This window comes from Salvelinus fontinalis, chromosome 2, assembly GCF_029448725.1.
Source record: "Salvelinus fontinalis isolate EN_2023a chromosome 2, ASM2944872v1, whole genome shotgun sequence".
Lineage (NCBI taxonomy): Eukaryota > Metazoa > Chordata > Actinopteri > Salmoniformes > Salmonidae > Salvelinus > Salvelinus fontinalis.
The window spans coordinates 73,057,532-73,084,501 of record NC_074666.1 but is presented as its reverse complement, the minus strand read 5'-3'; the positions used below and the strand labels follow the sequence as shown (position 1 = coordinate 73,084,501).

The 26,970-nt window shown below is 43.2% G+C and overlaps 1 protein-coding gene and 1 long non-coding RNA gene across 2 annotated transcripts; both read right to left on the bottom strand.

The window, feature by feature from the left end:
- Positions 1 to 2,604: 2,604 nt before the first annotated feature.
- Positions 2,605 to 4,967, bottom strand: LOC129825285 (uncharacterized). Its single transcript, XR_008754843.1, has 2 exons — positions 4,355 to 4,967; positions 2,605 to 3,907 (listed from the first exon to the last, which is right to left on the bottom strand). It is a non-coding gene; the product is annotated as an uncharacterized LOC129825285 (long non-coding RNA).
- A 750-nt stretch (positions 4,968 to 5,717) lies between these two features.
- Positions 5,718 to 7,726, bottom strand: LOC129869112 (phosphoinositide-interacting protein-like). The gene is made up of 2 exons (XM_055943619.1): positions 7,301 to 7,726; positions 5,718 to 6,682 (listed from the first exon to the last, which is right to left on the bottom strand). Exon 2 carries the CDS (start codon positions 6,655 to 6,657, stop codon positions 6,253 to 6,255), a length of 405 nt encoding a protein of 134 aa, XP_055799594.1. The 5' UTR covers positions 6,658 to 6,682; positions 7,301 to 7,726; the 3' UTR covers positions 5,718 to 6,252.
- Between the last annotated feature and the right edge of the window lie 19,244 nt (positions 7,727 to 26,970).

Genomic DNA, 26,970 nt, shown 5'->3' with positions numbered 1-26,970 from the left:
GGTTAGCAGATGTTAATGCGATTGTAGCAAAATGCTTGTGCTTCTAGTTCCGACAGTGCAGTAATATCTAACAAGTAATCTAACAATTCCCCAACAACTACCTAATACACACAAATCTAAAGGGGTGAATGAGAATATGTACATGTAAGTATATGGATGAGTGATGGCCGAGCGGGATAGGCAAGGTGCAATAGATGGTATAAAATACAGTATATGTGATATATGTGATATGAGTAATGTAAGATATGTAAACATTATTAAAGTGGCATTATTTAGAGTGCATTGTATAAAGGGACTAATGATCCAGTTATTAAAGTGGCCAGTGAGTGAGTCTCAATGTAGGCAGCAGCCTCTCTGAGTTAATAATTGCTGTTTAGTAGTCTGACGGCCTTGAGATAGAAGCTGTTATTTAGTCTCTCGGTCCCAGCTTTGATGCACTTGTACTGACCTCGCCTTATGGATGGTAGCTGTGTGAACAGGCAGTGGCTCGGGTGGTGGATGTCCTTGATGATCTTTTTGGCCTTCCTGTGACATTGGGTGCTGTAGGTGTCATGGAGGGCAGGTAGTTTACCCCTGGTGATGCGTTGTGCAAACCACACCATCCTCTGGAGAGCCTTGCGGTTGATGGCGGTGCAGTTGCCGTTCCAGGCTGTGATACAGCCCGACAAGATGCTCTCGATTGTCCATCTGTAAAAGTTTGTCAGGTTTTTGGTGACATGCCAAATTTCTTCAGCCTCCTGAGGTTGAAAAAGCACTGTTGCGCCTTCTTCACCACACTGTCTGTGTGAGTGGACCATTTCAGTTTGTCTGTGATGTGTATGCTGAGGAACTTAAAACGTTCCACCTTCTCCGCTGCTGTCCCTTCGATGTGGATAGGGGGGTGCTCCCTCTGCTGTTTCCTGAAGTCCACGATCATCTCCTTTGTTTTGTTGACGTTGAGTGAGAGGTTGTTTTCCTGACACCACACTCTGAGTACCCTCACCTCCTCCCTGTAGGCTGTCTCGTCATTGTAGGTAATCAAGCCCACTACTGTTGTGTCGTCTGCAAACTTGATGATTGAGTTGGAGGCGTGCATGGCCCCGCAGTCGTGGGTGAACAGGAAGTACAGGAGGGGTCAGAGCATGCACCCTTGTGGGGCCCCAGTGTTGAGGGTCAGCGAAGTGGAAATGTTGTTTCCTACCTGGGGGCGGCCGTCAGAAAGTTCAGGACCCAATTGCACAGGGCGGGGTTGAGACCCAGGGCCTCCAGCTTGATGATGAGCTTGGAGGGTACTATGGTGTTGAATGCTGAGCTGTAGTCGATGGACAGCATTCTTACATAGGTATTCCTTTTGTCCAAATGGGATAGGGCAGTGTGCAGTGTGATGACGATTGCATCGTCTGTGGACATGTTGAGGCGGTATCCAAACTGAAGTGGGTCTAGGGTGGCCAGTAAGGTGGAGGTGATATGATCCTTGACTAGTCTCTCGAAGCACTTCATGAGTCAATGAGTCATTCAAAATATTGAGTCTGTCACATTTTGAAGCTTCTCTTTCTGATATTATCTTTGAGGATAAAACATAAAAAATAAACAGTTATTTTAACAAATATTTATTATTTTACACATGCTATAAAAGGAGTTAAATATATGTGCTGATGCAGTCTTTAAGGATGGACACAAGTGCTTTAGAGTTCATGTCCCACTTCAACCCAGCACAGATGAAATCCTGGCTGTCTGTACATGACATCTTGTCCTTCTACATCATAGGGGTAGAATAAGGGGCATTGGCCATTCTTCACTTCCAACTGGAGTTGTTCCAGGGTCCAACAGGTTCCTGGACAGAGGAAAGTATATATATTTTTTGAAACAACAGCCATGTCTTCATCATTATTCATCATCATCAGAAACAGACACACACCGCTTGAACTAAAGCTCAAACCTTCTTTAAAGAAAACAAGGGCCTCCGGTTCACAGTCCAATGAGAAACATGGTCAAACACCCATAATCCAGAATTCTGTCAACTCCTTAAAGTTGTGAGGGTCAAGCTGTCAGTCCAGGGGGACCAGCCATTGGTCAGGTGGGTCACCTTTGACCATGTTTGGGTGTCACTTTGGCAAGATGAGCTCTTCGTAAGGCACTGTGAGACTCCCCAGGTACCAGAATATCCAGAAGACCAGGCTGAGGAAGATGAGCAGGGGCCCCGACAGCACAAAGAAGTCCCAGAAACTCAAAGGAGCAAAGATCCCCAGGAAAAATAGGATCAGACCGACAACGTCAAAGACCAAAGCCAGGATGAGAAAGAAAACACAGCGACCCATAGAAGAGGTATCCATAGCAGGGACATGGACGCTGTCTGGGTTCCTGTCGGCTGAGGACTTTACAAGAATGAGGAGAGGCCTTTCCAGCCACAACCTTTTTAAAACACAAGTCGCATTCTTCTAATTTTCAGCACGCCTTCAAATTCTTCCATTGTAGGAAACAGCAACAAAACTGGTATCCAACCACATCAACAGGTTGTACTACTCTGAATGATCCATTAAAACATAAAAGCCAAATGGTCCAACCTCATTCCTAAGCAATCTCTGACTTGCAGCAATGTAATTATGCTTGAATGCTTGAAATGGATCATCTCATTAGATAACTATTTTTATTTTGGATGCTTATCAAGATCATTGGATGTATATTTAAAATAAATAAAAATCTAATGCACCATGCATCTGTGTATAAAATAATAATGCATTTGATATGAAAAATATGACATCAGCATATATGTATAACATGTAACATTATGAACAGTGTGGAAAAAGATACTGTATGTTGGGAAGATATATTTCAATGATTCTATCAGCAGTTTATATTTAGTCTGCTGGATGCATTCCACAATTATTTACTATTTCATGCTTCCTACATCACGACAGAAAGAGGAACTGCAGTGAAAAACCTCTCCCTTTAAGTACCTTGTTTGACCAGTCAGACAGTCGTGGGAGTTTGGTTTACCTCTGTGCAATACCTATTCAACCAAGGACCGCAAAGCAGAGTCAACAGGCCAGGATTAGGTAACATTAGCATACAGACAGGCAACGCCCTGAGTACAATGACTTGATATGCACACGCTCATTATCAGTCATGTTAGACAAAAGCTATATGTTGGTAAGGCAACTGAAATCTAAAGAATATTAAGAAATAAAATATGAAATAAATCACAACATTAAAAAAAATGCTGTCTGGTGGAATTTACATTTTAGAAGTTTGTGCACATGAATAAAAACTAAATCAGCCTACTCAGTGAACAGTTAAACGAGTATAGCCCAAATGTCCATGTAATGTCAACATGCAGGTGAAACCAAGCTCAGTGCCCCAGGCCACACAACGTTTTGTTGAGGGTTTACGGCCTGCTTTGGCAATGCAATTGTTGTGGCACAGGCAAACCTGCCTGACTACTGTTTTTATGTAGTGTCAACAATTGTAAATGCAGATGATTGCATTTCTGGGTCTGGCTTGAAGAGAGCCTGTGTTCAATTACCTGCCGTTCAGACAGGGGCCTCTGGGATTTCCGTCTGAGACTATTCTAGAAAAAGGCTATGATGGGCCTTAACATGTCGGTATGTTTATATGACAAAATATAGCCTTTCCACATAATATTGATCCTATAACATAAAATGTTCACATATCACATGGCGATTATATTAATAAATGATATATAAATAAAAAACTAAAACAATATAATATGCATTCAGAGCAATATCTACAGTAGGCCTATACCCCTAGGACTATGTGTCATTTCACCCCATAATGATCTTATGGTCTTTGTTGTCAAGAACTGACGTCCAGAGCAGTACTGATTAATGTCCTGAATTGTCTGTAGTCCCATTCCGTGAAGCGTACAGTGTTGAAGGTAGTCTTGGGATCAGAAAGTGCTACGGAGAACCTTGAAATTCAAATGAGAAAATACCAAATCAATAGACTGAAAACGTTTCTTCCTGAATACAGATTTATACATTTTCAAGATTATCATTTTACTTTACATTTTACAATTAGGCAATACAGTCCCCTAATTCAGGGTTTCCCAATGAGGAATAGTTGGTTATTTGAATCAGCTGTGTAGTGCTAGGGCAAAAACCAAAACGTGCACCCGGGTGGCCCCAGGACCGAGTTTGGGAACCCTTGCCCTAATATGAGTTACCTATGGTGAAGCCAATATTGGTTACCTAGGCCTACCGGTTTTATAATGTTCTTAGAGCAAAATAGCTGAATGAGGTTAGTGTGTTTATCAGAGAGAACTTATTTTCATTTGTGAAAATCAAATATAGTTTATTTTCCTGAAATAATGCACAATTTATTAGAAGCCTACCCCAAAGCCTATCCCAAAACTTACAATCAGAACAGCCTTTCAACATTACCCCTAGCGAGGGTCTGCACATCCAAGTTCTGTATATCTGGTGTCTGTTTTTCCTTCTCCATCGAAAAGGAGTTCAAGCTTGAGTCGTAGCCACCATTCTGATAACCGAATGATTTCCCCCAGGTTATTCGAGAGGCGACGTGAACAGGTGAAGGCGTCACAGCTTTAACCTTGTTTTCCTCGGGATACTTTGTGGTTACATGTTCAGGTTTGCATTTTTTGGAAAGCCTCTCTGACAACTTTCTGGCCAACTGTACAAAACTCCGTTTCTTTTTCATTAAGCTTGTTCCAAAGCTGTCTTCTGAGACCTGTATATTTCCCACGTACCACATAATCCACCAAGCCAAACTTATGAAAATTATAATTGAACCACTGTAAATCAAGAAATCGCCATAAAACCTGCCATCGATACGCAAATTGGCAAAAATTCCAATGAACAGGATAATGAAACCAATAACATCAAAACCAATAGCCAGAAAAAATAACGGCACACACCCGCCTATGCATCTAAGGTCCATCATTGTATCGATACACCCTGAAAATAACGGAAGGTGCGTCTATTCTGTTCCTTCTATTATTATCGCACCCAGATAGCACACCTGCTGTGAGAGCCGCCCCATCGTGACGTGTTCAGAGCGAAAAGTAGACAGTACACCATTTATTTTCTTCTTCTTTAAAAAAAAGTCCTTTGTCACGATAACAGACTATAATTTAATTGATCAGCAAACACATAAAATAGACAAACAAAAAGAGCTATACTTTCTTATGGGGCACTTATTTTACAGTAGCCTATTCACCAGAAGTGGTTGTCTTGCATATGGTGTTGTTGCTTGATGCAAATGATGCAGCTTGTGTGCAGGCCAACACAGTTCTTTCGACGTAATGTAATTTGCCAGTCAAATGAGTATTCACCTACAAGTGAAAATACATAAGGGAATGTCGTGGAAATAATACTCTGCCCACCCTATACATCAACAAAATCGACCACGTTGATATAATTTGCCGCATTTAGACAAACCTAGTCAGTCACATACAGCATTCTGAACAGAAACAGAAACATCATTATTCTAATAGTATTTTATAGTCACTCTAAAATTGAAGTTGTGTGAAATCAAAGTTTCAGCCCAGTCACGAGAAGGACATTCAAATGCTATGAAAAGTATGATGTTCTTCACTTCCCCTTGGCACTAAACTTTTAATTTGTTGGGCCAGTCAAGAGTCACACTGCCCGTCACAGAGATGACATCTAACACACACACACACATCACTGGAAGTCTGTAAAGGCTGTGGATGTGATGAGTATAGCCTGCAGCTGAAAAGAAATGCATCCATCACCAAATGTTTTTTATTTTACCTTTATTTAACTAGGCAAGTCAGTTAAGAACAAATTCCTATTTTCAATGATGGCCTACCACAAAGGCATGCTGTCAATACTCAATCCTGCTCTCATCAATGTACATGCACACATCTTTCTTCTCAATATGCTTGTCACTCATTCTAATAATTATGCATAAAAGCAGTGGACTACATTTATAATTGTGTTTTTTGGCAGCATTGTAATTTTCTAGTACTTTCAAATGCTTAAGAACAAATGCCAAAGAACCTTGGTTATAATGTATACTTTGTCATGCAGATATTAAAATACAGTATACATACGTAGTGGTGGAAGAAAATAGAACGGTTCATGTCCCCCTACAAGTTAATTGTCTTTAGAGCAAACATTCATCATGTGAACATGTAGCCATGCTCAGCAGGGAAGTATCGAATCCTCCATTGTGCTTTTGGGAAACTAAATGGTCTGATAACCAGACTTTGAGCCTGAGGACTCTCCAGGAAAACAGCATACAAGATAGGGATACCCCGCCCGGCCCACCTCATAATTTAAAGACTGGTTGCCTGTAGTAACTGAAGGGCTTCTTCATGGTGGGCTGCTTCCTGTTCTCCTTGGTGATGGGGATCAGCACCACGCCCACCACCAGCACCATCAGGCCAATGGATACCAGGGCCGGGCCCAGGATGTTGGTGGCCTTCCTGCAGTAGCCAGCAAAATACAGGCCACTCAGGATGAAGCCACAGGCAAAGATGCTGCCCCCAGTGGACATGAGGTGGAATGGGAACCAGTAGATCTCACATGTGCTGCGGGCCGACTCGTTGGTCCAGAGGGACTCGCTGCGGGACAGGCTGAACACGGTGCTTTCTGTCTGGGGAGTGAGCTGCTCCTGGGACTGGGAGTGTAGGGTGCACTCCCCAAGGGGGATGTTCTCTGGTAGTCCAGGCATAGCCTTTAGCCTTACCCCTCCTCACCTGGGAGTCAGTGGAAGAAGGTGAAGGTTCAACAATGACCCATACATCCCTATCTCTTTCTGTCTATTTTCACCTGAAGCTGGAATTTAGAGTGGAAATAATTATTACCTAAAGGATAAGGGATCCAGGTTGGAATAGCTTCTACTCTAAACAATAAAATGTATCCAGGTGTTATATATATATTTTCGAAGTCTGCATTTCACATTACATTCCTTGTTGTTTCAAATAAAAATAATGTAAAAAAAAAATGGAATAAAAATGTGAACAGCACCAGCGCGTTAGAATGAATCCATTAAGAGGAAATTGCCTCGTGCTTCTTGGACGCACCCTATTTTATCTTGGATCTCTCCTCTGTGAGTACAACGTGAAGCCGATATCATATCACCTCAGTGATACACATCAGTGTATCATATCACTTTCACTTAATACTTCAATGTCATGATAAAGGGGCGATATAATACTATACAACAGATTGCAAATTCAAGTTTGCGTCTTACTTTCCAAGCCATAAATCGAGCACAGAGCATATTACCAACTTTTAGAATGTATTTGCTCTTGGCAAGTCTTGAGAAAATACAACTCAAGGCCAAAATCTAGAGAGATCAGATAAAGACCTACCTTTGAGATGCTGAGTAACTTGCTGCTTTGATGTTATCCCTGCGGTGGTAACAGTATCTCAGTGATTTTAGAGACCATTCCAAAAGACAGAGAAAAAAAATGAATAAAAAGCTTTGGGTGTGGATGTTTGTGGACTGCAAGCCTTTTGTGGCCAGCTGAATGCACTGCAGATAACCTCCAGAAAACAGCCCCCCCCCTTATGGTCTCTCCACCTCCTCAACAGACCCTTCTGACTCCTATTCATGCTAGTCCTCACAGCATCTGCCATGGCTGGTATTAAATTAGTACTGATGATTCTTCCTGCCTGGGCTAGGGGCTTGCCTTGCTGTCCCTAGAGTGATTTCATCCAGTCTCCCAAGTATTGAGTTGAGCCTTCAGAATTCATGTGAAGATGCATGTCGTGGTTAGAGAATCCTCTTCCCCAGATCCACAGGGTAGTGTTTGTTGATCTGAATGTCTGAAAGCCTTTATAACTGACCAGAAGAGAGAGAGAGAAGAAATCAATGTACAGGAAGACTATTAGAGATGAGAGGGGAAAGCAGGGCAGGGCACTGGAAATGGCTCACATCACCCACCACTGTGACTTCTCAATGCTTCTGTATGGAAATCCTCTAGTATTTCTTATTTTATTCTATTGAACCAGGAAAATACCCTTGAGGTTAGAAACCTCATTGGCAGGGGGGACCTGGCAAGAGGTCACTAGGAAGTAGTACGCGTGTACACTCAACACAAGAGCATAATACCAGCGGTACACTGTGGTTATTGGGCCTTCAGTGGGGGAAAAAATCTTCCAAAACATTGTACCAAACAAAACAATTAAGAAAAACTCAGACAGCACCCACACTAACGTTACCAGCCACAACTACCATCCTGCCTACACAACCTATGGTAGCCTAACGCCATCACTATGACACTATCACCAAAAACGACCACAGTGACACATCAAAGGATACGAGTTTGACAGGCTTGTGATGCTGAAAGGACAGTGACTGTAATACCGGTGCACTCCATGTAGAAGAGCACACTTTTTGTAAAACACGTGAGCCAATAGAAAGACAGCAGTCACACACAGCATTATGTTAAAGAATATGCCAGTAAGTCCCAATCATAAGAATACAAAAACACAAAAATTAGGCTAAGCAATTCCAAATCTAAGTGTACAACCATTACTTCCCATTGCAAAACATCGTTATCATGTTCAGCACACAAAGTTACCAGTGATCTAAAGTTTAAATGCAAAAAGGTTTCACACGCATAACACATATTTTTAAAGCGATAGCTAACAAGTGAGCTGCCATTTGAAAAAATAACAGTTCCAATCACCAGATGATCATTTGAAATGTTACTTCTTGTTGAAAGTTAATCTTGAAAAGGGCGACGCTAACACATTAGCTTCAACATCCTCTTCGAAAACACCTGCTACTTAAGCCGCCATTGCACACCAGCCTACAACAAAAACGAGCTAGCTTAGACCTTGGGAAAACTACTGCTCTTGAGAAGGTGGAAGTTTCCATGGGTTTCTGTAAAAATAGTCTCACCCATTACAAGTAAAAATGTGATTGATTGATTCCACGGTCACTCCAAAATACAGCTCTAATACAGTTTAATGGAAGATGCTTTCTATCAACCTTCTGAGGGCCTAGCTAATAGTGACCTATCTAGCTAGATTTATCTCCCCAGAGCACCAAATAAAAATGATCAGTGCTATCCGGGATCCTTGGGACACCCTTACCCTAAACACTAACCCTTTGTAACGCTCGTCGTAATGTGGAAGAGAGGAGGACCAAATGGCAGCGTGGTATGTATCCATATTTATTTGAATACTCTTCAATACGAACAAAACAATAAACAGAACGAAACCAACGACGCTACAATCCTGAACTAGTGAACATAGAAAAAACAATGAACAGGAACAATCACCCACAAACAAACAGTGAAAACAGGCTACCTTAATATGGTTCCCAATCAGAGACAATGAAAAACACCTGCCTCTGATTGAGAACCATATTAGGCCAAACAACAAACCCAACATAGAAACACATAACATAGAATGCCCATCCAGCTCACGTCCTGACCAACTAAACAAAGACTAAACAAAGGAAATAAGGTCAGGAAGGTGACACCCTAACCCTGATTGGATCTTTTTTCTCCTCAGTTTTAACCCTTTCCTATCCAACACAAATTGAAGAGATTAAATCAGAATGTCATTTAAAATAATAATATAATAATATTATTGATAGTCAAAATAGAAATTAAAACAACATTTAAATTTAAAAAATACAACAATTATTTTATAAATCCTTGGCCTTCTCTGAAGGTGTAGAAGGCATTGACGTATAAAAGAACTGAAGACTGCTTCCAGACTTGACACCCTTGTTTTCAACTTAATCTACTCACGTTCGCATACCCCGTTTCGTGGTTGCTGCCATATGCTTTACAAAGCTTATACCACCTGTGCACTACCAAAGGTGGTACAAAGATGATAACAAAAATGTATATGGCAGATTTTTTTTATTCTACTTCTCTATGGGGCCATCAACGGGAATATCTTTTTGTCCTCAACTTCAGCTAAACTGCAGTACCGAAAGTGCCCTCTAAGCACAGTGGAAAGTGTGCTTCCAGACCGGAACTCTGGCCCCCTGGTAGAAGGCCTTGACGGTTCCCACTGCACAATACAATACTGTAACGACCCTGGGTGCGGCAGAGTCGATTTCCGCGCTTATAAACCCCTGGTCGTTACACTACATTCACAATGGTCAACAACATTTTACTTTATCAGACCTTTAAACTCAGCAAGAAATACCCTCTCCTGCAATTTTATGGTATTTTGTAAACACTAGGTAAAGTGTTTACACATTACAGCATATCAATTAGTATTTGGTGTTTTATATAACTTGCACTTCAAGGAGCCTTAAGAAAGGCTTCCAAACTGGTTGCAACTACAGTGCCAAACAGACCAAAATGACATTGCATTTAAGGTTTAAGGCTCCAATCTGTCCCCTAAACATTTTAAGTTGATAGGGCATTATAACCACATACGAGTTATATTGGTACGGCATTCTCAGTCATGGGTGCAACAAATATAGCCTCTTACAAGACCCGCCTCATAATATGTTAAGGAGCCAGAAACAACAATACCGTGCTCCCACTCACATTCCCACAATGCACCATCATTTACAGTGTGATGTAGTAAAGTGCAGTAAAGTGTTTCAGGTTTGTTTACTTTCGATAATAACAAAAATTACAGTATAAATTACAGTTTTCTGTTACAGTGTAGGTAATGTTATTTTCAATACTTGATCATTGTCTAAACTCCAACTCTTTGTAATGCACCAATCTATAGCTAATAATTGACTTTAGTCAGGTTGTTGAGTCAATATACATTCTTTCCTCATTTGTGTTCCATTGAAGTGCCCTGTTACGATCTCATCGCTTACAGTTAGTTTAGCTTGGCACAATGTATGTTGACTTGGGAAAAAACTTGATAACAGTTGGTGACGATTGATCTTTGCAACATAATCCCTTTGTTTAATTCAATCAGGATTCAAGGAGAGCTCCTTGGCAGGGAAAATGGTTCATTCGAATTGGCTAGAATTTGCTACAGAAAAACAAAATTTGCACAAGTGCTCTCTATTGAATTATTCTCATGTTTCTCTGTCATGAGTCGTGACTGCACCATGTGAATGACTCGTGCTCCCTGACTGGGTGTGTTCCTCAATGTTAAGCAAAAATTCCATATTGCGTCGTCAGAAATGTATTTGTGGTGCAGTAGGCAATTTTTCCCACTAGAGGGCAATGCTGGTCTTTACTAGGCTATACTTTACTTTGCCATATAGGCTCTGCATTAGAGATTTTGCACCAGGATTCATACTTGTGTCCTCTACCTAGCATAATTACTACTCAGAATGTAACAGTTTTGTGCACCGCTATATGTGAGACATGTATTCGCGGTTGCCTCTAATGTGCCAGCTTCTCTTATGATGTGTTAAATCTATCTTAAATGGTCCATTTACTTTAGTCGTAGACACCTAGAGTAGTCACACACTGACATGAATTTATTGTTACCTCATATTCTCTCAATAAACTTAGTTAAATGGATGAAGAGAAAAAAGACATGATTGTTGACTGGTCAATTGTATTGTGTATACTATTTGCAGACATGTGCATCAAAGATACATGGTAAGACTCCCTGTTTTTTGCGGAGGGAGGATGAAAGAGAAAAATACATTTGGATGAATAAAGTCACACTGACTCTTGATCCTAAACAGCTCATCATTAAATATCGATGAACCCTCCAGAGTCAGCTACATCCACCCAGCCTCAGACATAAATAGCATTCAGAAGAATACAATGATCTGTCTCACTATCACTGCAGACCCAGGTGACCTTGAGACTAATTATTCTCTATGGCAAGTTTGCATCATTTGCTAGAAAGGCCCACAGGAGGAGCCATGCTCCCTGGTTGAGGGCAAACAACAGCCGCAGCATTAATTCAACTTATCCACTCGACTGCTGAGAGAGGCTGCATGGGATGAGACCCTTCAGGTTTTGAAGATTCATTTGTCTCTTATTCACAAAGTACACCTATACTTGTTTGATCCAAACGCTGCGTTTCCCCTCTGTCTCACCTTCTCCTCAAAGGAAATAGATCATATTACATTTATTTGGTAGGCTGGATTTACTTATACTCTATTGCTCTCCCATATCCTTTGACAAGGCCTCCGTATTTATTCATCGCTACTGAAGAGAAACACGTAGCACACCACTCAACAGTCTCGTTTCGTTGTGTATGTAATTCCGGGACACTCCATTTAGTATGATAGGTTACGTTTGGTATGGTTACACAAGACAGATGGTTACTTAAGGCAAAAACGTAAGGTGGGTGGTTTGTCGGGGTGGATGGGTAAGTGTATAACACAAACATCTAGCAACCCATAGGTTGCATGTTGAAATCTCATCATGGACAACTTTAGCATTTGAGCTAATTAGAAACTTTTCAACTACTTACTACTTTTTTGCTACTTTGCAACTACTTAGCATGTTAGTTAACCCTTCCCCTAACCTTAACCCTTTTAGCTAACCCTTTCCCCTAACCCTAACCCTAACCCTTCAATCTAACTCCTAAACTTAAGCCTAACCTTAGGCCTAACCCCTAACCCTACCTAACGTTATCGACCTAGCTAGAATTCATAACATATCATAACATATCATAACATATCATAACATATCATAACAAATTCATAACATATTGTACATTTAGCAAATTCGTAACATATAATACAAATTGTAATTCATAACATATCATCCAAAATGGGTGATGGACATCCACAAATTAATACATACCATACGAAATGTAACATATCATACTAAATGGATTATCACGGGTTTACTTAAGGAATAATGTGAAATGCTCTGAGACGAGGTTGCACTCAAAGGAGAGGCATATGTAGTCTCCTGATGCTTCTTGTTCCTGGCTCCCATGCTACTTTGAAGTCAATGTCTTGCACTGTGCCACCCCTGCTAAAGTGTGTCAGGGAGATAGACAAAGCGAGAGAAAGAAAGAGAGACAGAGGGAGTAACAGAGAGAGAAACAGAGAGGGAGAGAGAGCACTAATGCATGCAGTTGGGAAGGTGTGGATTGTATAAACAGATCAATAGCTCAGGCAGGTCTTATTTCTGACAGATTTGTTTTCCCAGTCTGGTAATTGGCAGGGATGGAGCCCGCCACACTCCCTGGTTGATCTCAAGGTGCTCTGTTTGCCTTCTTTGCTGATGTCTGCCTTGGATTGTTCATTGAAGGTTGTTGATGGCTTCCGATTGAACTGAGACTGGACACATGGTTTGGCTCTATATTAAAGTATGGGGGCTCACTGAGGATTAAGTTTAAGAAAGCTGTCTTTCATTATATCCTCTTTGAATCTTTAAATCTCATACGAGCCTGGCCTTATCTATTAGTAATGGTGAAGGATCAGACCCATCTCTACATCTTCAGTCAGTGCATGTTTCTCTCTCTCTAGCTGAGTGGTTACTATCATGGGTAAAACCAAACCCGTAAGGTTATGTCTCTCGGATTACATTTTCTGAATGGATCTTCGACAGGGAAGCTAAGAATCATTATGCAAACAGAGTTATGAAAAAGGTTTGATTTCAGGTCATAGTCAGTTTTGAGTACCAGGGATTCTAAATAGCCTTTTTGAAAGTGAGTTTCTTAGGTAACTTTTTGGGATGTGCCCTGTAGGTGTCATCTCAGTTTAAACTCTGTCACTGCTGTTCTGCATGAGTGCAGTTCTTTCAATGAGAAATACAACCATTCAGGCAGAACAGAAGACTTTCTTTATGGCAGAGGCTATGCCCGTATGGCACCATCAGAGTCCTAGATGAACTCACTCCAGAAGATTCTAAAGTTAGAAGATTCAAAATATTTTCATTTAATTAGTCGGTGGTGACTCGACATCTTCCGTAGTGGTTGAGATGGGCATCGGATACACTCCTACTGTCAGCTGGAACACACAGTGTTGCTGGATATGTGGAGCAAGAGGCTGAAAAGCCCTAGTCAGCCCAACCTACACTACTGTCAGTTGGAACACACAGTGTTGGTGGATATGTGTAGCAAGAGGCTGAGAAGCCCTAGTCAGCCCAACCTACACTACTGTCAGTTGGAACACACAGTGTTGCTGGATATGTGGAGCAAGAGGCTGAGAAGCTCTAGTCACCCCAACCTACACTACTGTCAGCTGGAACACAGTGTTGGTGGATATGTGGAGCAGGAGGCTGAGAAGCTCTAGTCAGCCCAACCTACACTACTGTCAGCTGGAACACAGTGTTGCTGGATATGTGGAGCAGGAGGCTGAGAAGCTCTAGTCAGCCCAACCTACACTACTGTCAGCTGGAACACAGTGCTGCTGGATATGTGGAGCAGGAGGCTGAGAAGCTCTAGTCAGCCCAACCTACACTACTGTCAGCTGGAACACACAGTGTTGCTGGATATGTGGAGCAAGAGGCTGAGAAGCTCTAGTCAGCCCAACCTACACTACTGTCAGCTGGAACACACAGTGTTGCTGGATATGTGGAGCAAGAGGCTGAGAAGCTCTAGTCAGCCCAACCTACACTACTGTCAGCATCCCCTAGATGTAATTTGAGGTCAAGACGCTTTCAAGAGTGCCGATGCCGATGTTCTCTGCAGCCTTACACTTGAAAATGAAAATTAATTTAGCAAAGACAATACGATTTTAGAGGACTGCTGTACATCCAACTCCCATTCACACAGACCTCACAGAGGTCTGTGTGAACGGGAGTTGGATGTAGAGTCCCAAACAAAAAGATTGAATGGCCTTTGGTGGTTAACAAACTTTTATTGTCTGCCATCCCTTCTGCTCTATATAATCCCCTTAAAAGCAATAAAGCCGGTATGGTGTCAGCACCAAAGTGGGGTTGAGAGAGTTTCATTCGGAGGTTGCAAGCTGTCCACGTCGGGTAAAGCAATATACTGCAAGTTATGATTGTGCTTCATGAGAATCTGACCTCTAATTCCAGGTATTAAGAGAAAGGCTAATGGCATCAAAGGGTCAGACCATCCTGAGCCTTGGGAAATAAGAGCAATCGATAAGGGGTCAAAGAGATAAACAAGGTGCAGGCAACCCAGAAGTACGTATCTCTGCCTGTAAATATCTCTGTTCTCTGACAAACAACACTTTATCATGCCAGTGCTGTAGATTTATACTCTTGAAGGATGCCCATGAAGTGAGGAAAGGTTTGCCTGTGACACTAGACGTCAAAGGGTACAGTATATTACCAACCGTGTGGGGAGGAGGGTTTGTTTGTCTCGACACTGCCAAACTATGGCAAGGGATGTGTCTCCCTTGGACAGCCCCCCCCCCCCCCCCCCGTAACCTCCTAGCCGTAACTATAGATGCTTTTGAAATGCTAATCCCCCTGTGAGCGGTGGGTCCAGTCGATGGTATTGATCCAACATGCCCATCAGCATTGTGAAGAAGGTCCCTCGTTCTCATGGGAAAGTGCTCTACCATCCCTCCTCATTCTTACAGACCTCGATGACTTGTTTGTACCAAAAGGGGAATGGAGTGCTCAGAGTTTAGTCAGGGATAACCTTCAATGACAGATTGATGGCTAAGGCAGTGCAGATGTTGAAGTCTAATAAAGACAAAGGAGGCCTATTTTGCCTCATGCTTAAAATCCAATATGGCAGCTAGACTGTTACCTGTTAGTATTCTCTGTGGGGTATGTAGCCTTGCATACTTTAAATTAACAGGGAACTGGTAGAAGAATACCTATGTTAGTATGTAGAAAGTAAGTATAAAGTTTTCACTTTAATGTATTGCTTTTAAAGGGAATTTGCAATATTTTGGTATATAGTGAACACTTGGCCTCTGTCACAATGGCTTCTCTAAATATATTTGTGAGTGAATGTATTATTATCTTCAAATGCTTTTGAATGTCAGTCTGAGGGGAAGGTTCATCCTTGTGTCCAAGTGCAACCTCCTCGATTTTGAAGTGAGAGGCAACATGGCAGTTGGATATTACACTGCCCAGACAGAAACCCTGGAGACTAGCTTCAATAACAATAAGAGGTGGCTAGGTGATGTGGCTTTCTGTCCCCTCAAACCAATGTTTGTCCTCATGAGGTGAATCCAGTACATTGTTTCACATCTTGTTAGATTATGCTGGACTTCCCATTCAGCAAAGTCTAACTATTGCTGTCAGCATCTATTCATCCTTGAAATGTGTAGGTGGCTGACGTTCACAGTTTTTTGCAGATTGTTTTCACAACCGTTTACAAAGTGTTTAAATCGCACCAATAGCCTCAATGATTCAAAACCCTACAAATAGCAACAAATGGTTCTAAGACAACAAGTGAATGTTGTTCATGTCAAAACTGGTAACTATCAAACTCTTCCTAGATATATAGCCTAATGGTGGATGTTGTCAGGCAAGGCGGTTATTGGACAACACCATGAAATGAATACACTGAGAATACAAAACATTAGGAACACCTGCTCTTTCCATGACATAGACTAACCAGGTGAATCCAGGTGAAAGCTATGATCCCTTATTGATGTCACTTATTAAATCCACTTCAATCAGTGTAGATGAAGGGGAGGAGACAGGTTAAAGAAGGATTTAAGCCTTGAGACATTTGAGACATGCATTGTTGAGACATGCATTGTGTATACAGTATGTTCCATTCAGAGGGTAAATGGGAAAGAGAAAAGATTGAAGTGCCTTTGAGTAGGGTGTCGAGAACTGTAACGCTGTTGTTTTCTTTCACACTCAACAGTGTCCCTTGTGTATCAAGAATGGTCCAATGTTTGATCTACTCATTGAACCTTTTGGATAATATTTCACATTGATCAATTCCTTTGGCTGTGGAAGACTCACATTTTAGTTTAAAGACTTTGTTGTTCTGTTCAGGCTCCAATTCTGATCTGTCCAGACAAAGGAACACTCATGCCCCAGGATTATGTCGATAATATAGATTTTGTCTCTTATTTTCATCCTTTTTTTGAGAGAAAATAGATTTCTTTATTTCCTCACCAAAACGGGAATGAAAATGTCATCACAGTGACCCCTCAAGTCAAATCTCCTCATATTATTACATAATATATCTGTTTCTTAATCTGAATATAACTGATGTATATCATGCAATCAATCTACGTATCATACTGTAACACATTTCATATTGGGTTAAAATATGATAGTCACAGCTTTTTGATTTATAGCCTTGTCAATGTACTCTGGGGGTTTGTTTTATGAGAAACAGTTTTTGGTGGTACGTAATAACATGCTTAACATTGTCAGTATTAACATATTCTAGGAAGCCTTAATTTTTCTGCTCTCACAGTTCATTATAAAGTGGTATTTACTGAGGGACTAAGATACTGAATAATTCATGAGTGTTTTTCTTCCTTTGTATCAGTTTTTGCCTTCTACAAACTGTCTTCCTGCATTTGAAGCATTGTTAAGCCTCTTCAGACTTCAGGGACAGCACAGCCATAATAATAACACATAATTTGACCTTAACGCTGTTATCTTTTCACAATGGGATACGCACATTCATTACTTCTGTGTGGTGTTGTGGTGTTTATCAAATAACATATTAGTCATAGCTTCAAAACCAGTTTAAAGGTCAGTATACAATTTCTTCTCAGAAGATCTTAAGTTTTACCCTTGTCACGTTCCTGACCTATTTATGTTAGTTTTTGTGTGTTAGTTGGTCAGGACGTGAGGTTGGGTGGGCATTCTATGTTATCTGTTTCTATGTTGGTTTCGGTTTGCCTGGTATGGCTCTTGATTAGAGGCAGGTGGTTTGCGTTTGCCTCTAATTAAGAGTCATATTTAGGTAGGGCATTCTCACTGTTTGTTTGTGGGTGATTGTCTCCTGTGTCTGTATGTATGTTCGTACCACATAGGACTGTAGCGTTTGTTTGTTTCGTTTCGTTTCGATGTCGTCCGTTTCCTGTACGTAAGTTTATGTTTAGTTATGTAAGTTTATGTTCAGGTTTCGTTCAACGTCGTTTTGTTATTTTGTAGTTTTGAAAGTGTTTTGTTTCGTTTCGTGTTGCCATCATATTGTATAATAAAGATGGCTTATTTCCTAAAGCCTGCGTTTTGGTCTTCAGATCCCTCTCTCCTCACCTCATCCGAGGATGAGGAGAGCGTCACCCGTTACAGAATCACCCACCAACACGCTAAGACCAAGCGGCAAGGGAAAACGAAACGGAGTAAGGGACAAAACAAGGATTTCTGGACATGGGAACAGATAATGAATGGAGAAGGTCCCTGGGCTAAGGCAGGAGAAGATCGCCGTTCTCAGGAAGAGAGGGAGGCAGCTAAAGCCCAGGAACGGTGGTTTGAGGAGGCAGCAAGGAGACGTGGCTGGAAGCCCGAAAAGCCATGGAAACAGGTGGAGGCACTGAGGAGAGCAGAGGCTACCGGAGAGAGGAACCGGAGCTATGAGGGAACGCGTCTGGCACGGAAGCCGAAAAAGCCCGTGAGTAATTCCCAAAAATTTCTTGGGGGGGGGCTAGGAGATAGTGGGCCAAGGGCAGGTAGGAGACCTGCGCCCACTTCCCAGGCTTACCGTGGAGAGTGGGAGTACGGGCAGGCGCCGTGTTACGCAGTAGAGCGCACGGTGTCTCCTGTACGAGTGCATAGCCCGGTGCGGGTTATTCCACCTCCCCGCACTGGGAGGGCTAGATTGAGTATTGAGCCAGGTGTCATGAGGCCGGCTCAACGCGTCTGGTCTCCAGTGCGTCTCCTCGGGCCGGCATACATGGCACCGGCCTTACGCATGGTTTCTCCGGTTCGCCTACATAGGCCGGTGCGGGTTATTCCACCTCCCCGCACTGGTCGGGCAACCGGGAGCATTCAACCAGGTAAGGTCGGGCAGGCTCAATGCTCAAGAGAGCCAGTACGCCTCCACGGTCCGGTATTTCCGGCACCACCTCCCCGCCCCAGCCTAGTACCTTCAGTGTATACACTACGCACTAGGCTACCAGTGCGTATCCTGAGCCCTGTTCCTCCTCCACGCACTCTCCCTGTAGTGCATGTATCTAGCCCGGTGCCTCCAGTTCCGGCCCCACGCACTAAGCTACCAGTGCGTCTCCAGAGCCCTGTACACACTGTATATTCTCCCCCTACTAATCCTGATGTGCTTGTCCTCAGCCCGGCGTCACCAGTGCCGGTACCACGCATCAGGGATAGAGTAGGCTTTGAGAATACAGTGTGCCCTGTCCCTGCTCCCCGCACTAGTAGGAAGGTGCTTGTCATTAGCACGGTGCCTCCAGTTCTGGCACCACGCACCAGGTCTACAGTGCGCCATATCCGGCCAGAGCCATCCGTCTCCCCAGCGCCATCTGAGCCATCCGTCTCCCCAGCGCCATCTGAGCCATCCGTCTCCCCAGCGCCATCTGAGCCATCCGTCTCCCCAGCGCCATCTGAGCCATCCGTCTCCCCAGCGCCGTCTGAGCCATCCGTCTGCCAGGAGCCTGCAAAGCCGCCCATCTGCCATGAGCCTGCAAAGCCGCCCGTCTGCCATGAGCCTACAGAGCCGTCAGCCAGACAGGAGCCGCTAGAGCCATCAGCCAGACAGGAGCCGCTAGAGCCGTCAGCCAGACAGGATCTGCCAGAGCCGCCAACCAGACAGGATCTGCCAGAGCCGCCAACCAGACAGGATCTGCCAGAGCCGCCAACCAGACAGGATCTGCCAGAGCCGCAAACCAGACAGGATCTGCCAGAGCCGCCAGCGAGCCATGAGCAGCCAGAGCCGTCAGAGCGCCATGAGCAGCCAGAGCCGTCAGAGAGCCATGAGCAGCCAGAGCCGTCAGAGCGCCATGAGCAGCCAGAGCCGTCAGAGCGCCATGAGCAGCCAGAGCCGTCAGAGCGCCATGAGCAGCCAGAGCCGTCAGAGCGCCATGAGCGTCGAGAGACGTCAGCCTGCCATGAGCGTCGAGAGCCGTCAGCCTGCCATGAGCGTCGAGAGCCGTCAGCCTGCCATGAGCGTCGAGAGCCGTCAGCCTGCCATGAGCGTCGAGAGCCGTCAGCCTGCCATGAGCGTCGAGAGCCGTCAGCCTGCCATGAGCGTCGAGAGCCGTCAGCCTGCCATGAGCGTCGAGAGCCGTCAGCCAGCCATGAGCGTCGAGATTCGTCAGTCAGCCATGAGCTGACCTTCAGCCTGAAAAGGCTAGATACCCAGAACTGCCCATCAGTCCAGAGCTGTCTCTCTGTCCGGAGCTGCCTTTCAGTCCGGAGTTGCCCCTCTATCCTGATCTCCCTCTCTATCTTTATCTACCTCTATAGTCTTATCTATCCCTCTGTCTTGGTTTATCTCTCTGTCCCGGTATTGTCATTATTAGATATGTTATTAGGAGGATTTTGTGGGGGAAGTAAGAGGGTGGACATTCTTGAAGGGAGGGGGCTAGGATGGATTATGGTGGGGTGGGAACCGCGCCCGGAGCCTGAGCCACCACCGTGGTTAGATGCCCACCCAGACCCTCCCCTAGACTTTGTGCTGGTGCGTCCGGAGTTCGCACCTTGTGGGGGGGGTACTGTCACGTTCCTGACCTATTTATGTTAGTTTTTGTGTGTTAGTTGGTCAGGACGTGAGGTTGGGTGGGCATTCTATGTTATCTGTTTCTATGTTGGTTTCGGTTTGCCTGGTATGGCTGGTGGTTTGCGTTTGCCTCTAATTAAGAGTCATATTTAGGTAGGGCATTCTCACTGTTTGTTTGTGGGTGATTGTCTCCTGTGTCTGTATGTATGTTCGTACCACATAGGACTGTAGCGTTTGTTTGTTTCGTTTCGTTTCGATGTCGTCCGTTTCCTGTACGTAAGTTTATGTTTAGTTATGTAAGTTTATGTTCAGGTTTCGTTCAACGTCGTTTTGTTATTTTGTAGTTTTGAAAGTGTTTTGTTTCGTGTTGCCATCATATTGTATAATAAAGATGGCTTATTTCCTAAAGCCTGCGTTTTGGTCTTCAGATCCCTCTCTCCTCACCTCATCCGAGGATGAGGAGAGCGTCACCCGTTACAACCCTCTCCTTTTCTCTCCAGACTTGACGGAGCAGCTTCAGTGTACTTTGACTCGATACTAAAGTGATTCTTCACATTCAATAATTAAGATAAGATGAAAGGTGTGTTCTCCAGTGTGGACTCATAATGGTGAAAGAGTGACAAAGGAAGGTTGAGTCTTTTAGAGGTGGTGTTTAGGCTTTTTAATAATCCGCACTCCATGGATTTCACTCCTGCAGAAATCAAGGTCACGGAGTGTCTTCAGAATCTAGGACGCCTCGCCCTGTGAGACCTGCCGTTCATCTCACACCTATTATCATGGTGTGGTGGCAGAACGGCGGTTCCAACACCTGTAGACCGTGTGCACCACAATACTGCTATGTCAGTTGCAATTGGGGAGATAACAGGATGTTCATTGTGTAGGCAAAATGGTTAGACCTCCTCAAAGTTTACTATGCAATCTGCTCAAATGTTAGTTGGATATTTGTTGCACAGGGAATAGTGAAATGGGACATGGGGATTTTGATAGGAGTTTTGGTAGATTGAAGGGGAATTTTGTGCATATATGCCAACCATTCTAGCTGAATTTCATAAACCTGTGTGTGCATTTGTGTGTGCGTGCGTGTGTGTTAAATATACCTAGTGCTTGGTGAATGGGTCTTCGGCCTCATGTTGCACTCTCCACTCCAGCATTGTTGATTAATGGATTGGATTTGTGAACTTTTGAACTACCGATCTGCTGGAGGCCTTTCAGCGTTGTTTGCTTTAGAGAAACTTAAAAGGGAACAAGAGTATTTTTCCTTTTGTGTGCTCCCGCAGTGAAATCCTCTGAGGGATCTCAGCCTAGTTCCCTAGATTAAATTGTTCTGCCGTAGAGGGGAGCTGTTAAACAAGCAGAGAGCTCTTGCAAAAGTAAATTGCCCCCTTTGCAAATATAAAAAAATATAGAGTTAACACACTTCTTAGGACCTTCATGGCCCTTGATGAGAATGTATTTGTTGCATGCTGTGCACACAAGTGGAACCACAAGAAGTTATGTAATACAGTGAGTCATGAGAGGATTTCTCTCTCTTTCTCTCTTCTTGGTTAGTCCCGCATCTTGTTGACAGAGGAAGGTGCTGTGAACGCTCCATTTACAGCATATTAAACTACATGGAGGCTAACACCTCGACTTTAGTTCTCTCTTTAGACAGAAGAAACAGGTCCCAGCTCTCCTGCTCCTCTGTTACCATCATAAACAGTGTAGTTGATTTAAACAATCCTGCTCAGTTAAGGAGAGATCGAAATTTACACAACAGTTACCCGGAGGAAGATGGGGGAGGGTCATGCTTTTCAAATTTCAGTCAGGGGGAAGGTTTAGTATTTTTTTCAATTTAGTTCAGGGGGAGGATTATGTCATTTGTAATTGATTAAAACATTTTAATTTAACTAGGCAAGTCAGTTAAGAACAAATTCTTATTTACAATGACGGCCTACCCCAGACCACACTGTGCCAATTGTGCGCTGCCCTAAGGGACTCCCAATCATGGCCGAATATGATGCAGCCTGGATTTGAACCAGGGACTGCAGTGACATCTCTTGCACTGAGATGCAGTGCCTTAGACCGCTGCACCACACAGGAGCCCACAAAATTGCTCAGGGTTTGAGAATTAGTTGGTTATTATAGTACCTCATGTGTCCCGATGATGCCCCTCATCCCTGATCCTCGACTGGGCGCGCAATATCAACTGCACCTAGTGTGGTCTCAATCAAATGATCTATAGGCTATTCTATAGGCTATAGGCCTAAGTTATATGAAGAGCATGCTCAGAGAAGCACAGGACAAAGTTATATTTCCTTAGAAATTGTACTTCCTTCCCGAGTTTTTGAGCTGCTGGGATCGTGTATATAAAATAGGCTACACTACGTTACACACTGCAATTCCCAATCATGAGCCTCGGCCTTCCCTTCTCTTGCTTTGTGCTGCCAAACCAATGATTGTGCTGTGTATGGTGGCACTTCAGGAGGCAAGGCAATTTGCAACAACAAAAAATAAACAATATCTGTGCACGCTGACTAGGCCGACTGATGTCCTGTTCAGTTTGAGAGGGAGAGTGTGAAGATGAGAAGGAGGACCGAAGGTAAGCATACTACAGCTATAATTAATTTAAATAAAAACAATATGTTTCGTTGCCCACAATGAAGCTATTTATCAGAGTTATTGACCTCACAATAAGCCATATTCTAGTATTTTACATAACTTACATTACTATGAAGCGGCAGTTGCTGAGATGACAGCACATGGGTGCTGAAAGTAGGCTAATTCGAGGTGGCCTAATTCATTTAAACAGTCTTCATTTTAATTTGACTTTAGGCTACTAACAACATGAGGGCTTTGTGATGGAGCCTATTTCTTCCTATTCAAGAAAATATTTCACAGACAAGATTATAGTCTACTATCCATAGATTTTGTCAGCCAATTCCTTCAGTCACCATTAGGATTTAATATTTTCCCGGTATTTTACAAATGTTCCATCCCGAAAAAAAAATCACTTTTCTCCCGGTATTTCCCGACAAAACCAGCAGTGTCATTCAAACACATATAACTACTGTATATCTGGATTTGATTAGAGCTTCAATTGGCATGAAAATTCCAGCCTGATGCTACCTGAGTCTGATGAAGGGAACCATGTTGTGCTTGAAAGTGAGATTCCTGTACAAGAAGGGCTAGCTTTGCACTAGTAGCTAAGCTAAAAAGGGGAGAGCAGGCATCTGTCCTTTGTTCACACTGAAATCCCGCACCATGTGGAAATCCCGTTGATTTCAGCTTTCAGGGATAAGTGACCACTGGCGGTGAAGGTTCGCCAGTCATTTTTGGAAAAAAATCCATGTGAGGGCACACGCCTTCTCACCTCTGTTACAACGGGTTACACTGTATGATATCCAACCAATCTCAACTGATTGGATATGTTTTCTCATTCAATTTAACAAGGAAGATAAATGGCCAAACAAACCTTCTTCCAGGTTGATCATTTGGATAAGGACCAAATTAGTTTGTTCCAACCAATGAGACAATTTAAACGTTCCCACATTAACTTCTCTGATCTGCGGATACCGGATGCGGGTTTGAATTCGACAACATACGGTGATCGCCACAAATAGTCATATTAAACATTCCTGAAAATACAAGTGTCTCACATGCTTCAAAAGCCTAGAATCTTGCTAATCCAACTGCGTTGTCAGATTTAAAAAAGGGATTATCTGAGCACAGAGCCCCATACCAAACTACTTTTTCAACCAGCACAGGCGTAACAAAATCACAGATAGCAATGAAATAAATCGTTTACCTTTGAAGAGCTTGCTCTGTTTGCAATCCCAAGGCTCATTGTTACACAATAAATGGTCTTTTGTTCGGTTAAATCCATTTTTATAGCCTAACACGAATTATTTTGTGAATGCTTATCTCGTTGAATTTCGTGTCATTCAATTTTCGACTAAACATTCGACGTAAATACACAGACTAAACCTGACTTTATCCAGTCATGTTTGGTTTCCTTGCAATCAACTGTTTGTTTGTAACACAACCAAACTTGATGGGTCATTTCGTGGGACGTATTGACCCGAAAGAAACGATTGGAAGACAACAAGTAACGACCTCATTGTGCACCAATTATATGACCGCTGTTTCGTTGATTGACTGTATTTTTACCCAATGACCACTGATCGTCTTGAAATCTAGCTGGGTAGATAGCCAATGAGCAGAGGTAAACGGCAATACCTAATGGTTCTCCATTGGAAGACCAACCCATATAGTAAACTCCAGCGTAAAGACGGTCTTTTACAGTTGCATTTTCATACTGGAAGGAGCGAAGCTTGTTACGCACAGCATTATTTTGCTAACTCGCATCTTCAGCTGTTTATATATCTAACATGGCGAATAAGTCAGGGAAAGCTAAATCTAAGACTAGATATACGAATGTAGACAAAATTATAGAGGAAATTGATGGTGAAAGTGAGACAGATCTGCTTTTGGAAGAGGACTCCATTAGCGACCATAGCTATGATTCTCAAATGGTGGCATATTTTTTGAACGGAGAGGATATTGTTTTGGACTGGTAAGTTCTTCTCATGTTAATGCCGTTGTTTGAAATTAATAATATAAAATATTATTTGTGATTGTTTTTACATTTTATTTGCAATATATAAAAATGTAATGAAATGTGTAAAGTACACGTTGGCTATTCATTGTGAGTGAGGGTATGTTTGTATGTATGTGAACGACCCATAGCCTATGTTTGTCTGTGTATATACACTGCTCAAAAAAATAAAGGGAACACTTAAACAACAAAATGTAACTCCAAGTCAATCACACTTCTGTGAAATCAAACTGTCCACTTAGGAAGCAACACTGATTGACAATAAATTTCACATGCTGCTGTGCAAATGAAATAGACAAAAGGTGGAAATTATAGGCAATTAGCAAGACACCCCCAAAAAAGGAGTGATTCTGCAGGTGGTGACCACAGACCACTTCTCAGTTCCTATGCTTCCTGGCTGATGTTTTGGTCACTTTTGAATGCTGGCGGTGCTCTCACACTAGTGGTAGCATGAGACGGAGTCTACAACCCACACAAGTGGCTCAGGTAGTGCAGTTCATCCAGGATGGCACATCAATGCTAGCTGTGGCAAAAAGGTTTGCTGTGTCTGTCACTCCCTCATGGAGTCTGTTTCTGACCGTTTGAGCAGACACATGCACATTTGTGGCCTGCTGGAGGTCATTTTGCAGGGCTCTGGCAGTGCACCTCCTTGCACAAAGGCGGAGGTAGCAGTCCTGCTGCTGGGTTGTTGCCCTCCTACGGCCTCCTCCACGTCTCCTGATGTACTGGCCTGTCTCCTGGTAGCGCCTCCATGCTCTGGACACTACGCTGACAGACACAGCAAACCTTTTTGCCACAGCTAGCATTGATGTGCCATCCTGGATGAACTGCACTACCTGAGCCACTTGTGTGGGTTGTAGACTCCGTCTCATGCTACCACTAGAGTGAGAGCACCGCCAGCATTCAAAAGTCAAAAGTCAAAAACCAGGAGACAGGCCAGTACATCAGGAGACGTGGAGGAGGCCGTAGGAGGGCAACAACCCAGCAGCAGGACCGCTACCTCCGCCTTTGTGCAAGGAGGTGCACTGCCAGAGCCCTGCAAAATGACCTCCAGCAGGCCACAAATGTGCATGTGTCTGCTCAAACGGTCAGAAACAGACTCCATGAGGGAGTGACAGACACAGCAAACCTTTTTGCCACAGCTAGCATTGATGTGCCATCCTGGATGAACTGCACTACCTGAGCCACTTGTGTGGGTTGTAGACTCCGTCTCATGCTACCACTAGAGTGAGAGCACCGCCAGCATTCAAAAGTGACCAAAACATCAGCCAGGAAGCATAGGAACTGAGAAGTGGTCTGTGGTCACCACCTGCAGAATCACTCCTTTTTTGGGGGTGTCTTGCTAATTGCCTATAATTTCCACCTTTTGTCTATTTCATTTGCACAGCAGCATGTGAAATTTATTGTCAATCAGTGTTGCTTCCTAAGTGGACAGTTTGATTTCACAGAAGTGTGATTGACTTGGAGTTACATTGTGTTGTTTAAGTGTTCCCTTTATTTTTTTGAGCAGTGTATATAAAAATGGTACGGTGTAGAATGCAACAGCAAACTCACATCTCAACACAGCGACCATATATATATATATGTTTGCTGTGGTCAGTATATATATATATATATGGTCAGTCTGCTGCTCCATCCCACCCCCACATGAAATAGCCTATTTGAGGCAGGCCAACAACAATGGCCAAAGTGAAATGGAACAGCAATTTATGTTCCCTGTACTCAATATATCTGTTTATTATACCTGTTGATACAGGGCTCATATGTGAAACTATTCTAACTGAATATTTTCTTTCACAGTGACACTGACTCCAACTGGGAGCCCCCAGTGCCAACTTGTCCATCCCCCTCTGAAGCTGGTTCATCCAGCTGGACCCCTGCTGTCTCTGGCTCCACACCTTCCGGGCCATCTAGAGGTGTGAAGGCACTGACAAAGAAGCGGAGGAGGGGAAGTGTGCCACCTGTTAACAAAGGGACAGAAGAGCGTTTGCACACTGTCCTAGAAGA